The 12841-nt window shown below is 56.3% G+C and overlaps 9 protein-coding genes across 9 annotated transcripts; 3 read left to right on the top strand and 6 right to left on the bottom strand.

The window, feature by feature from the left end:
• Window positions 1–78: 78 nt before the first annotated feature.
• KRP23_5848 (putative dipeptidase) lies at window positions 79–2040 on the top strand (the record flags this gene model as incomplete). The annotated part of the gene is made up of 1 exon (XM_067890964.1): window positions 79–2040. One exon carries the CDS (start codon window positions 79–81, stop codon window positions 2038–2040), a length of 1962 nt encoding a protein of 653 aa, XP_067745366.1.
• A 231-nt stretch (window positions 2041–2271) lies between these two features.
• KRP23_5847 (DEAD-box ATP-dependent RNA helicase 25) lies at window positions 2272–4110 on the bottom strand (the record flags this gene model as incomplete). The annotated part of the gene is made up of 1 exon (XM_067890963.1): window positions 2272–4110. One exon carries the CDS (start codon window positions 4108–4110, stop codon window positions 2272–2274), a length of 1839 nt encoding a protein of 612 aa, XP_067745365.1.
• Window positions 4111–4320: 210 nt separating this feature from the next.
• Window positions 4321–5199, top strand: KRP23_5846 (Transmembrane emp24 domain-containing protein p24beta3; the record flags this gene model as incomplete). Its single annotated transcript, XM_067890962.1, has 3 exons — window positions 4321–4795; window positions 4864–4971; window positions 5057–5199. 3 exons carry the CDS (start codon window positions 4321–4323, stop codon window positions 5197–5199), a joined length of 726 nt encoding a protein of 241 aa, XP_067745364.1.
• A 224-nt stretch (window positions 5200–5423) lies between these two features.
• Window positions 5424–6224, bottom strand: KRP23_5845 (uncharacterized protein; the record flags this gene model as incomplete). The annotated part of the gene is made up of 1 exon (XM_067890961.1): window positions 5424–6224. The coding sequence occupies one exon, from the start codon at window positions 6222–6224 to the stop codon at window positions 5424–5426; it is 801 nt and encodes a 266-aa protein (XP_067745363.1).
• A 258-nt stretch (window positions 6225–6482) lies between these two features.
• Window positions 6483–8255, bottom strand: KRP23_5844 (DEAD-box ATP-dependent RNA helicase 25; the record flags this gene model as incomplete). Its single annotated transcript, XM_067890960.1, has 1 exon — window positions 6483–8255. The coding sequence occupies one exon, from the start codon at window positions 8253–8255 to the stop codon at window positions 6483–6485; it is 1773 nt and encodes a 590-aa protein (XP_067745362.1).
• A 258-nt stretch (window positions 8256–8513) lies between these two features.
• Window positions 8514–10082, top strand: KRP23_5843 (U4/U6 small nuclear ribonucleoprotein Prp31; the record flags this gene model as incomplete). Its single annotated transcript, XM_067890959.1, has 1 exon — window positions 8514–10082. The coding sequence occupies one exon, from the start codon at window positions 8514–8516 to the stop codon at window positions 10080–10082; it is 1569 nt and encodes a 522-aa protein (XP_067745361.1).
• Window positions 10083–10312: 230 nt separating this feature from the next.
• KRP23_5842 (Endo-beta-1,6-galactanase) lies at window positions 10313–10684 on the bottom strand (the record flags this gene model as incomplete). Its single annotated transcript, XM_067890958.1, has 1 exon — window positions 10313–10684. One exon carries the CDS (start codon window positions 10682–10684, stop codon window positions 10313–10315), a length of 372 nt encoding a protein of 123 aa, XP_067745360.1.
• A 262-nt stretch (window positions 10685–10946) lies between these two features.
• Window positions 10947–11225, bottom strand: KRP23_5841 (Endo-beta-1,6-galactanase; the record flags this gene model as incomplete). Its single annotated transcript, XM_067890957.1, has 1 exon — window positions 10947–11225. The coding sequence occupies one exon, from the start codon at window positions 11223–11225 to the stop codon at window positions 10947–10949; it is 279 nt and encodes a 92-aa protein (XP_067745359.1).
• A 605-nt stretch (window positions 11226–11830) lies between these two features.
• KRP23_5840 (uncharacterized protein) lies at window positions 11831–12757 on the bottom strand (the record flags this gene model as incomplete). The annotated part of the gene is made up of 1 exon (XM_067890956.1): window positions 11831–12757. The coding sequence occupies one exon, from the start codon at window positions 12755–12757 to the stop codon at window positions 11831–11833; it is 927 nt and encodes a 308-aa protein (XP_067745358.1).
• Window positions 12758–12841: the final 84 nt, after the last annotated feature.

Below are 12841 nucleotides of genomic sequence, written 5' to 3'. Positions count from 1 at the left end.
ACGCAGACTGATCCGTTGCCAGCGGCACCTCTTCAAGTTTTCTTCAAAAAGCACAAGCCTTCTTTCCACTGAGCGGAAATGTCGAAGCTGAGGCTGTTGCTGCTCGGAGTTGCGCTGCTTCCGACGGCGAGAGCATGCACCATGATCGCTGTGGGACGCAACGCCACTGTCGACGGCTCCACGTTGGTGGCACACACGGACGACGCGGGGTTCGGCGCTGCCGATCTGCGGATGGTGCGCGTTCCAGCTCAGGACCACGACCAAGGAGCGATGCGCCACGTGTACAACGTTCAGCCAGGCTACCCGCGCCTCGTGACGACTCAGCGAGGACCCGAGTACGAACCCAAGAACGACATGGAGCCGCTCATGGTCCCGCTGGGCGAGATCCCGCAGGTGCCACACACGTACGGTTACTTCGACCAGGACTACGGGTTCATGAACGAGGTGCAGCTCAGCATCGGAGAGAGCACGTGTGGGGCCAGGACGGCGGGATGGCCGACGGACGCTGGACCACACGGCTACAACGTCTTTGGGATCGGAGAGCTCACCAAAGTCGCCCTGGAACGCTGCGACTCGGCTCGCTGTGCGGTGCAGACCATGGGCGACTTGGCTGTCAAGTACGGGTTCTTCAGTGAAGACAGCGGCGACCCAGCCAATCCAGGGTACGTGAGCTCTGCTGAGGCGTTGGGCATCACCGACCGGTACGGGGAAGTGTGGGTCTTTCACGTCCTGACGGGCCCTCACAATGCGAGTGCGGCGTGGGCTGCGCAGCGTGTACTTGACACGAATGTAGTCGTGGTGGCCAACGGATTTGTGATCCGTGAGATGGATCTGGACGATCCAGATCGCTTTTTGGCGTCGGAGAACGTGTTGTCCTTTGCTGAGGAAATGGGCTGGTGGGAGCCGAAACAAGGCAAGCCGTTCGACTTCACCGCTGCCTACGCTTCTCCGACTCCTGATCCTGTACGGGCATTGTATATGGGTCGTCGCATGTGGCGAGTGTTTGATCTTGTGGCGCCGTCGTTACAGCTAGACTCCCGTCTTGGACATTACCCAGAGTTCCCAACGTATCCGTTTTCAGTCGAACCAGACCGGAACCTTGATGTCTCGGACGTGACAAGACTGCTACGTGATTACTTTCAAGGAACTCCTTATGACTTGTCCAAGGGTCTTGCTGCTGGGCCGTTTGGAATGCCAATGCGTTGGGGAGGTGACGAAAAGGGCGTGGTTGGTGGCTGGGAGCGACCGATTTCCATGTATCGCACGGTTTACAGCTTCGTGCTGCAGGTTCGTGGTCATCTCCCCGACGCTGTAGGTGGAGTGGCCTGGTACGGGCAGAGCTCCCCGCATGCCTCGGTATATGTGCCTTTCTCCTGCGCACAGGAAAAGATCCCCGCAGTCTACACCCTTGGAAAGGAAAGCGAGTTCACGCCTGGATCTGCATGGTGGGCTTTCAGCTTCGTAAACAACTGGAGCATGATCCGCTTTGACGCTATCAGCAAGGACATCCGCGCTCGAATTGTTGAGCTGCAAAAGACATGTTTTGCCGAGCGAACAGCTATGGAGCACCACGTTACCCACACCAGCTCGTTGACAGCAGCAGAAGCACGCACATATCTGCAACAGCAGTCAAATCGATTAGCATCGCGAGTCGTCGATGAATGGTGGTCATTCGCGTGGAAGCTTGTGGGCAAATTCACAGATGGGTATATCACCACCGGCGAGGCTCCTGAGGAAATGGAGATGCCTGGCTACCCAGAATGGTGGCTCAAACTTAGCGAGTTCTCAAAGTGGCCAGGCACTACGCTGGTACCGCCGCACGTTCCAGCATTGGAAAAACAGCTCGAGCTGTTTGAAAGTCGCCAGAACGCCAATCAAGTGGTGCAGCAGTCTACTGGTGGGGACAGTGCAACATCCACAAGGATTCTTTCAATCGCTGAGGTGGGTCTTGCTGCTGCTGTTGGAGCTGTCGTGGGTGCCTTAGTTACGTGGCTTATCACTGAACGTCAACGACTGTCCGGGTATCAGGCCATTGCGTAGTAAATCAGCGCGCTTGGAGTGAGGAGATCGAGTGTTTATCAGTAGGTGTTCGTTGGGACAGTGCACAGGCGCGGACGTAGTAACGCACGGTGAAGGAGCAGACATGTTATGAGCTGCGTGTTTTGCTACAATCGAGAAATACATCTGAAGTCTATGACACCGGAGCACCTTACCTTGGTTTTCTGCAATGGTACGTCGCTTTTCTACTTGCTTGATGGGGGTCAAGGGTCTCTAGTATCTCTTGTGCGGCTCCTTGTAGTTTCGCTTGGACGCTGGGCTCTCTGAACGCTTGCGTTCGTAGGGACGTCCTTCACGTCTGCCGGTCGGCGAGGCGCTTCGATTGCCCTGGATCGGCCGGTTACTGCGCGAAGGCTTGCCTTCACCGTCGCTAAACGATCTCCACGAACTACCTCCACGCTTTTCGGAGCCCTCGCGTGTCGGCGGCTTACTGTGGCCCGACCGACCACTGCCACTCCGAATGTTGCTGGTAAACCTGTCCAATTCTCCTCCTTTAGGCTTGTGATCTCCTCGGGACTTCGTTGGTTTTGAAGCGGCAACGAGACCGGGGGTATTCATTAACCCCATCGCTCGCAAGGTCTTCTTTTGCAGCATCGGCACCTCATCAAGCCCAATGAGCTGGCTGTAGAGAGCACCCGTCTCGACAAGGTCCGTTTTCGACATGCCCAGCTTTTTCAGGTTCGAGTTGTAAAACCCCAGGAAAGCAGCATACGCTTTCTCTGCCGATTGTTCGAGCTGACTGCCAGTACCAAGTTTAGCGAGAGCACGCGTTGTTCGGTAGTTCTGCTTGTCCAGCTGAGGATGTTGCTCTAGCTCTGTGAGCGGTAGGTCGGCCAGGTCACGCAGCAATGCCTTCTCGAAGTCGGCCAACACCAGAACGCCACGCCCCTCCATACCTGCGCGGGCAGTTCGCCCGAGTCGGTGAATGTACTGGTCGCGATCCGTGAGACCAACCTGCAGGACGAGAGACACATCCGGGTAGTCGACGCCACGGGCAGACACGTCAGAAGAGAACATGATCATCTTCTTCCCCTTACGAAAGGCATCCGCTGCCTTGGTGCGCGCAGATTGACTCTTGCGTGAGTGCATCTCCAAGACATTGGGAAAGCCAGCAGCCTGGAAAAGCTGCGCCATGAACTGCGCCGCCCGCGCAGTCGGCAGGAACACGATCACCTTGTACTCCGCCAGCTTCATGTGCTCCTCCAGCACGCCTTCCACCACAGGAATGACGTCTTGCAAGGCGCACACGACAAACTCCTGCACAGCCTGTGTGTTGGTCTGCTGGTCGTCACCCTCGATCGTATCCACAAAGGCATAGTCGTCACGCAGCGCCACATCCTTGAGCTCTTCTGTGGCAGTCGGCAACGTCGCACTGAAGAGCAGCGTCTGCCGCTGCTTGGGCAAACGGCTGATGATTCGCATGATGTCGGGGCGGAAACCCATGTCCAGGAGGCGGTCGGCCTCGTCCAGAACAAGCACCTTCAGTCCGTCCAGCCTCTTTCGAATGTGTCCACTGTCGTCCTGCAGATGAGCCTGCAGTCTTCCTGGCGTGGACACCAATACGTCAATGCCGCCGGGCTTTGTCAGTTCCTTGATGTCCTTGTTCACTGAACTGCCGCCCACAAAGCAGGATGTGCGCAGCCCGTGGGCGTCCGTGAGCTTGACGGCCTCCACTGCGATCTGCTGCGCCAGCTCTCGCGTCGGAGAGATCACGAGCGCCGAGATCTTGCCCTGTGTCTGCTGCGGGTTCTTGAGCATACGCTCAAGCGTCGGCAGCAAGAATGCAATGGTCTTGCCATTGCCGGTCTTGCCCTTGGCCAGCACATCGCGTCCTTCCAGAACCAGCGGCAGCGTATCCTTTTGCACGTGCGTGAGGAACTCGTAGCCCATGTCGCGCGTCAACACATCCTTGGACTTCTGGGTGATTGGCAGCGATGCGAACGAAACGTCCGACAGGTGATTGCTAGCCGCACATGGGACGGCGCTCGAGCGGAAATTGCGGCGCAGCAAGCGCGTTGACGGCAGCAGTGAGAGGTGGCGAGTCGTCCACATCGTCGAATGGTAGGTCGCGGGCTGTGACCCAAAATAGCCCGTTTAGGTATCTATAAAAGCGTCGTTTGGGGACGAGTGCTATTTTTAGCGTCTCTGGGATTGGCTATAAATACACACTGTGGGAGATAGACGTGACGTCACTGAATCTTATTTTGGGCCCTCATTGTGCGATTGACGAGGCAGCGGAGACCTGAACTGGACGAGGAGACCATGGCGCTCGGACGACTGCTGCGTGTATTGGCGGCATCTGTCGCTGTGCTGATGGTGGTTCCCGCACCCTCAGACGCCATGATCGTGAAGCTGGACGGCCGCGTGGAGGAGTGCTTCCATGAGTATGTGCGCACCAAGCGTACCGCCTTCATGAAGATCGGCGTGCTGGACTCGACGGGCGCCTACGACGTGCGACTGAAGGCGTACGGCCCATTCCCGTCGTACCCGGAGGAGGAGAAGGTGGAGAAGAACTTCTTTGACCAGGTGGTGGTCACGCCGCACGACGAAATGAACCAGAACGTCGAGCACAGCGGCTTCAACTTCGAGTCGGAGCACCGCGGCGGATGGTATCGCTTTTGCCTGGACAACATGCATGACGGCAAGCACAAGACCGTGGAGTGGTACACGTCCTTTGACCTGTCAAACGAGAACGATTTGGGCGAGGAGGACAAGCTGGAAAACCAGGCGCGCCAAGGTGCGGACCGTCTTGGGCTTTTGGTCGAGTGGATCGTATGCTGACTCGATGATTTGTGCTGAAAACAGAACACAGGGAAGGCGTCAAAACGTCGCTCGACAGGTTGCAGACGTTGCTGAAGCTGATCCGGAACGAGCAGGACTACTATCGCGCACGAGTACACCGCCATGTGCAGAGTGAGTTGCGACGTTGACTAATTCGTGTGAGGTTGTTGTAACTGCATCGACTAACGGCTCGTTCATTGCTATTGCTGTATTGCAGCGCTTGAGAGCAGCAAGTACCGTCTCGTCTACTACACGATGTTCGAACTTGCTGTGCTGGGCGCCATGTACGGTGCACAGTCCTTCCTGCTGCACAAGTGGTTCAGCGACCGGGGTTATCTCTCCAAGCGCCAGTGGGCATAAACTGCATGATGGCATCACGGCATAGATTAGTGGCAGCTTGTAACTACGTCTCAGTCTATTGAAGCTGACTGACTGCAGTGATAAACTGCCAACAACCCGAGCAAAGAGCCATACTGGAGTAAAAAGCAATGGCGATAGAGATTCTCAACACCAACATACTTTTTGAATCGTGCTTCGCTTTATTGGTCCACAGCCTCCAGCATGTTTCGCGCTCGAGCACTTCGCTAATAGTCCGAATCGTCGCTGTCGATCTCCATCTCGTCAATAATCTCTTGGCATCGAGTTCGAAGCTCAGAGGTGCTTGCATTTCCATTAGCAGACACCGAGACTAGGAATGCTGGCCCGCCAACTCCAGAAGTATCCTTGACCGACAGGTAAAACACCGTTCCATTGCTTGGCTGCAGTGCAGGTACGAAACGATACCGGCCCTGTTCCTCTGTGAGGATGCCCTGGATCGGGCTCAGGTCGAGCAGCTCCCGCACTCGTGTCAACAAGAACCTATCCGACGCCACCACCACCTCAGAAGGGCCGGGAACAGCGCCCTCTTCGCCCCTTCTCACAGCTTGGAAGCTTCCTTTCTGGAAATAAAACACTCGGAACGGTGAGCGTTTGGTGAGGGGTTGCTGTGTGCCGGGACTGATGCACTCCAGCTCGATGAAGCCCGCGATCGGACCGACAACGTTTGGAACCGGCGCATCCACTTGCACCCGTTGCCCCGCACTGAACGACTCGACTGTCATGGAGAAGAAACTTGCTTCTTCGTTGCCCAGTCGCGCGCTGATCTTGGTCGGGCCCAGCATGATTTGCGAGTGGTTCTGCACTTCGATCACCAGTTGACCGCGTGCGCCGTTGAAGCCCGAGGAAATGAGCAGGTTCTGTAGCATGGCGGACTCCATCACGTCATTCATCATGCGCATCACCTGCGCGCTCTGCGATAAGCTCTGCCCCACGCGCTCGAAGACCGACTCAAACGACTGCTGCAGTCCTCCGGTGTAGCTTTCCAGCATCTTGGCCATGTCGTCCATCGCTTCAGTTTCAAAAATGGCGCGGAAAGTTTCGTGTTTTACAGTCGGTAGTAGACTTGGCTACATTTGACTGCGGCAACTTGCAAACCTTACTCAATGGAGTTCTCGATATTTTTCTAGTCAACCGACTCATCCTTCGTTGCAATAAATTACGATTGGGTTCTAATGATGAGGAAGTCACCTGGCGTTCTACTACGAAATCCAGTCGTCGAGGCGCAGCTTGGTCCTGGCAGACTTGGGCGCAGCGACCTTGATGACTTATCTGCGGCCGTAGCCACCACGGTTACCACCGCCGCGGCCACCTCCACGGCCACCACCACGACCGCCAGTCATGTTACCGCTATTGTCGCGCGTGTACGGCGAAGGCTCGATGCCAGGTACTCCCAGGAGGTTCATCTTTTTGAGTGTCCTCTTCTCGAGCTTGGGCACCTCGTCCAGACCGATCATGTCGCTGTATTCGGCCGCAAGTTGCACGAGCTCCACCGACTTCAGCTTGAGACGCTTCGCGTTCGAGTTGTAGAAACCGAGCCACGCCTGGTACGACTGCTGCGCCGACTTCTCCAAGTCACCGTGGTTCTTCAAGTTCTTCATGACGTTCAACGTGCGCGACTGGGACGGCACTAGCTTAGCCGGCGAGTAGTTCTTGCTTGGCTCAAGAGGTAGGTCAGTCAGCTGGTTCAATAGGGTCGTTTCAAACTCGGACAGGATAAGCACACCCTTGCCCTTCATACCAGCACGCGCCGTACGTCCAAGGCGGTGAATGTACTGGTCACGGTCAGTGAGACCCACCTGGAGCACTAGCGACACATCCGGGTAATCTACGCCACGCGCCGACACGTCCGACGAGAACATCATGACCTTGTGGCCCTTACGGAAGGCCTCAGCCGTCTTCGTGCGCACCGCTTGACTCTTGCGTGAGTGAATCTCAAGCACACCCGGGAAGCCCGCGGCTTGGAAAAGCTGGGCCATGAACTGCGCCGAGCGAGCGGTAGGGAAGAACAACATCACCTTGTACGCCGGCAACTTCATGTGCGCAGCCAGCACGTGCTCCATCATGGGGACCAATTCCTTCATCGAGCACACAATGTACTCCTGCTCCGTCTGCGCGTTCGTGTCAGCCTCGTTCTCGTCGATCGTGTCTACGAACGCGTAGTCCGAGCGCAGAGCCACACGCTTGAGCTCCTCTGTCGAAGCAGGCAGTGTGGCGCTGAACAGCAGCGTCTGACGCTGCTTCGGCAGGTAGCCAATGATGCGCATGACATCCGGGCGGAAACCCATGTCCAGCAGTCGGTCAGCTTCGTCCAGGATCAGCACACTGGCCTTGCCTAGTCGGTCAGCGATCCTGCCAGTGTTCTGCTTCAAGTGGTCAACAAGACGTCCAGGAGTAGCGACAAGGATGTCAATAGGCGCGCTGCTCGTGAGCGTGCGTTCGTCCTTCTTGATGTTGGCACCACCCACGAAGCAGGCCACGTTCAGCTCGTGGAACTTGGTGAGGCGCTTAGCCTCGGTCGCGATCTGCTGCGCCAGCTCGCGCGTGGGCGAGATGGCAAGCGTTGGGATCGTGCCCTGGCGACGTCCCTCCTGCACCATGTTCTCGATCACCGGCAGCAAGAAGGCCATGGTCTTGCCGTTGCCTGTCTTGGCCTTGGCCAACACGTCCTTGCCCTCGATGATGAGCGGGAACGTCTCGTTCTGCACGTTCGTGAGGCGCTCGTACTTGAGGTCTTCGACGATGGCGCGCTTGGTCTGGGCCGAGATGTCCAGCGACGCGAACAGGACGTCCGACAGGTAGTCCAAGTTCGTGGGCTTAGAGGCCTCCACCGGCGCAGCATCAATGGGAGCAGGAGCCTCCTGCGCCACCGGGGCAGCGGTCTCTTGGGTCTGCTCGGAGTTCTTACTGCCGTTGTTGCGTCGGCCGCCGCGACGCGGGCGCTTCTTCTTGTGCTCGGCGTCGCTGTCCTTGCGGTCGCCGGCGGGCGCCTTGCGGCGCCAGTTGCCGTTGTTGCTGTCGTTGTGGTCTTGGCCCGGCATCTTGAGTTGACTTGGGTGCGTGCGTGGCCGCGGGAGAAAACTGAAGAGTGAGTTAAACGGCCACAAACCAACCGAAACGTGTCCTTTCGCGGGCAAGACAAGCCACTTGGCGTTTGTATGCTCCATTGAAAACTACGATATGGCATACTGCGACAGTTTCTTTCCATTGATCTCCCGATCTTCCACTTCACAATATGCCACAACACAGTTACCTACTCATGAAAATCCAAACACAATTAATTTTAAATACTTGCAGACATGTCGACGCTGGCCGACTCGTTCCTGGAGGACCTAGACGAGCTCAGTGGGGGCAGCAGCGACGAGGGGGAGACGCCCACGCCTGTAAACGCAGACGAAAAGGCCGAAGACGGAAATGACGCCGACGAGCTGATGCCCGATGCGTCTCAATCGGCCAAGAGGAAGCGCCAAACGACCGAGGAAGAGCTGCCAGACGAGAAGACCCAGGACTTCGCTCAGGCGCTGCGCTCAAGCGTGAAGCAGCGCGGCGTGGCGGCCGTCGCGACACTCAAGCGCTCACCCAAGTACCTGGCTCACGTGCAGGAGATTCAGCAGTTCGTGGACGTGGACGACGCAACAGCAGCCAAGCCCCAGCAGCTCGAGGAAGGCAGCGCCGAGTACGACCTGGTGGTGACGTCCAACGACTTGATGGTGCAGATCGACGACGAGATCGAGGCCGTGCACCGCTTCATTGCGGAGACGTACGCCGCCAAGTTCCCGGAGCTGGACTCGCTCGTACCGAACGCTCTGGACTACGCTCGCGTGGTCAAAGCTATTGGCAACGCGATGGACCTGACGCTCGTAGAGGAGCTGCCTAAACTGCTGCCCAGCTCCGCAGTCATTGGCATTTCCGTCACTGGGTCGGGGACCAGTGGCAAACCGTTGGCCCCTGAGGACCTCAAGACGTGCATGGAGGCGTGTGATGAGCTGCTGTCGCTGGAGAAGGACAAGAACATGATCCTGCGCTTCGTCGAGAGCCGCATGAAGTACTTGGCGCCGAATGTGTCGCAGCTTGTGGGCACTCGCATTGCAGCGCAGCTCATTGGACTTGCTGGTGGTGTCGCGCAGCTTGCGAGGATCCCGTCGTGCAACTTGCAGGTGTTGGGGCAAGAGAAGAAGGTGTTGAGTGGGTTTTCTTCCGCTGCTGCATTGAAACATACGGGCGTCCTGTTCTTCAGTGACCTGGTGCAGAGTATGCCCCCCTACTTGCGCATGAAGGCGTGTCGAGCTGTCGCTGGAAAGCTAGCGTTGATGGCGCGCGTGGACAGCCAGCCGCACCAAAATGACACGGAAGGTCTCGTGGGTGCACGCTTTCGGACTGAGCTAGTTGGTAAAATGGAGAAATGGCAGGAACCTCAGAAAGCCAAGACGAAGAAGGCACTGCCGATCCCAGACGAAAAACCGCGACGTAAGCGCGGTGGCAAGCGCTACCGCAAGATCAAGGAGCGGCTGCAGATGACGGATGTACGCCGTGAAATGAATCGGCAGTCTTTCGCGACAGCTGACGAAGAGTATGGTGACAACGCCATGGGAATCACATCCGGCCGCCTTGGCCAGGAAGGATCGGGCAATTTGCGAATTATGCGCAAGGAACAGAAGCAGTCGAGCAAAAAGCTGCGTGCCGCGAACTTTGCTGCGTCGTCCGCTAGCAAGCCACCGCTTTCTGGATTGGCATCGAGTCTTGCCTTCACACCCGTGCAGGGTATTGAGCTGATGAATCCTGAAGCTGCAAAGGCTCGTGTTGCGGAAGCCAACAAAAAATACTTTTCAGCTGCTAGTGGGTTTGTGAGCGTCGTCAAGAAGCCGTAGACTGCCGAGAACACTGTGATCAGCCTGAAAAGATGTTGTTGTCTTGCTCAAGTCAAGAAGATAATGATGCTCAAGGCACGAACAAGGGGAAACGAGCGGCTGAGCAATAAGAAGTTTTGGGTTTGACACGTTCGTGGTCGGTGCTTTTAGTGTCTGTCTTGCCCTGACATGGTACTCTACGACGCTGGTTGATATCTCTCAGGTCTATCTACACTGGCCTGTCGGTCAGCTCAGTGCCCTAAGATCTCGAACGTCGTGATCGATTGAGCTGGGAGACCCGCACTGAGTCTGGCACTCTGGCCAAATACGATGTCGGTGCTGGAGGTTTTGTATACGGCTCCCGATGTTGTGTTCAGCTCCGTTGTCCAGATATTAATGGGGCCCTCCACGTACGATAGAGCCGACAGATCAAACGTAATGGTCTCTACGTCACCCAAGTTCGTAGCCACGATGACCATCACTTGGGTAGCTTTGCCGTAAGCAACGACGAAGTTCGGGTATTTATCCAGGGCGTACGACGAGGATCCAGGAATGAGCGTATTGAGGTCGTCAAACTTGAGGATGGTCATGCCAGCACGGATATGACGCGAGTAGGGAACCATCACGTAGTGCTTCGGATTGGCCGTGCTGATTCACTGGTCACCTGGGTTCGACTGAATAAGCGCCACTACTCCGCTGCCAAGAGCTTGCCTGTAGACGAAGGCCGATGCACCCATCTCATAAATGTCTCGAGCGATGGTCTCCGCTATGGTGAGACCAGAGGTCGAATACGTCGGCTCCGCGCTTCGATGCCAAGCCAAGCATTGCTCGCTGCTTTGCATCCGCGTCCCAGTTCCAACTCTTTGGGTCAGCACGGACCCGACATCAGTCTAACCAGAACGTCTCGATTGCATTGAACGCCGGCATGTTCTCTGACGTCTTTATGGCGATCTCCGTTCCACTATCATCGATGACGTTATTACCGGAGCCGCCGATGTTGTAGCGTGCGATGTTGAAATCGAGTGCTGGAATGTCCTCTGCGGCGCCATTAATGGACACCGACGACACGTTGGTGAAAAACACGTCGGCGATGTCTTCGCGGTCTCCGAAGACGTTGGCCCACCAGGAGAGCGAGGTTCCCCATCCTTCCCAGGACTCGAGCATTGTCGTCGTCGTTACTGAAATCGTGTGACTTGAGAAGGTTGGGCGGTTAAGAGTGCCCAGGCCAACGTGGAGCTTGCAATCGATGCAGTCGTGAACATGTTTCTTGGATGCAGTACCAGTATGCTCTCGCACGAAGCAAAATGGTGAATGAAGAACGAGTTCGGTACATACCTGTATAAGCAGAGAATGAACCTGCTCAATCCGTGTACAGTTCGGTCGCTACCGCAATCTGCGCACACAGGAAGGGATAACGTGGGTTGCAGCGTGTAAGATGCGTGGATTACACGTTATCGAGTATAATAACGCTGCCTTGTTTTCTCGTCCAGACAGTAAAAGTCGGCTGCAGTCTTGCCACGCGATCAGCTGGGGATCTGTGGATGCTGGGCAGGATCTGCTTCGGGAACTTTCGACTACGGCGAAACTTGTATTAAATACATGTTGTTCATGAGCCCACGACATCGGCATTCACGTGTGTCGATGCAAACTCGCTTGGTTTCCACATGTATCAAGTCGCAGACTCTGAGATTAAGACAGCATACGTTGGAACAATCCCTTAGCATTTCATTTTTACGTTCATTTGGTTCCATCAGGTGCCTCCATGTTGCTCAAAGGAAGTACTCCTCGTACTTCTGCTCGTAAATGATGCAAAATCGTCGGTCGGGGGTGCGCCTAACGCGATGCAACGTGCCTGGGATGCGGCCTTCCGTGGCTCGATGCAGAGCATGACCACAGAAAAGCACAATCTCCTTACCCGGAACGCACACCTTCTCGGCCTTAAGCCACTGTTTGGAGTGAGGATCGTACACATCCAGTCCCTCCACGCTCGGTACAGGCTCCACAACATACAGACTCGGATCGATATGCTCGAACACATTTTCCGTCTCGGACTGGCCGCTTCCTTCAATGTTCGGGTAGTGCAATCCGTAGCAAACCGAAAAGTCTTTGTCCGATCGCGCACCACTCGGCTCAATATCATAGCCGACAGTCAAGCTCAATGCACGGTCGCAGATGCGCTGCATGCGGCGCTGCAGACCCAGCCAGTGGTCCTTAAACTCTGGTGACGGCCACACCAGCCTCGACATGTCCCCGCAAGCCACTCGGAAGCAGTCACGCACACTCGTGTGCTCATATCCGCAGTACCAAAACGGTTTGCCATGCTCGTTGCGGTACACGTGTTTGCTTGTGCATCCGTTCTTCCACTCGTCATCGTCGCTCGTGAAGAAGGTCTCAAAGTCCTGAAGCACTCGGTCGTGGATACGCTCCAGCGTCTCACCGAGCTCCGTGAGCACCACGAACGAGTGGCGCTCCATCATCTCCAGAAAGCGAGCGCGGTTCTTCCAGTTGAGGTCACTCAGCCGCAGACGCGGCACTTGCACCGCATCGCCGGGAGTTTGTTCAACTCGTTTTTCGACGGTCTCACATGGCCTCTGGACGTCGACGACGACGTCGGTAATTTCGCCGCTTGCATTGAGGCAGTAGTAACTGGCTGCCAGACTGTAACCAGTCGGCATGGAGAAGCCTGCAGCGGTCATGTCGGTGTTGGCGCGGCGCGAGGATTAATGCACACGAATGGCTACGACTCCTTGGCCGTGTCTTTGCGTCAGAGAACCGGGGCC

The sequence above is a fragment of the Phytophthora ramorum genome (genome assembly GCF_020800215.1).
Source record: "Phytophthora ramorum isolate Pr-102 chromosome Unknown Phyram_PR-102_s0005, whole genome shotgun sequence".
Taxonomy (NCBI): Eukaryota; Oomycota; class Peronosporomycetes; order Peronosporales; family Peronosporaceae; genus Phytophthora; species Phytophthora ramorum.
Note: the sequence above shows the minus strand (reverse complement) of the source record. Positions and strands in the feature narration are given on the sequence as shown.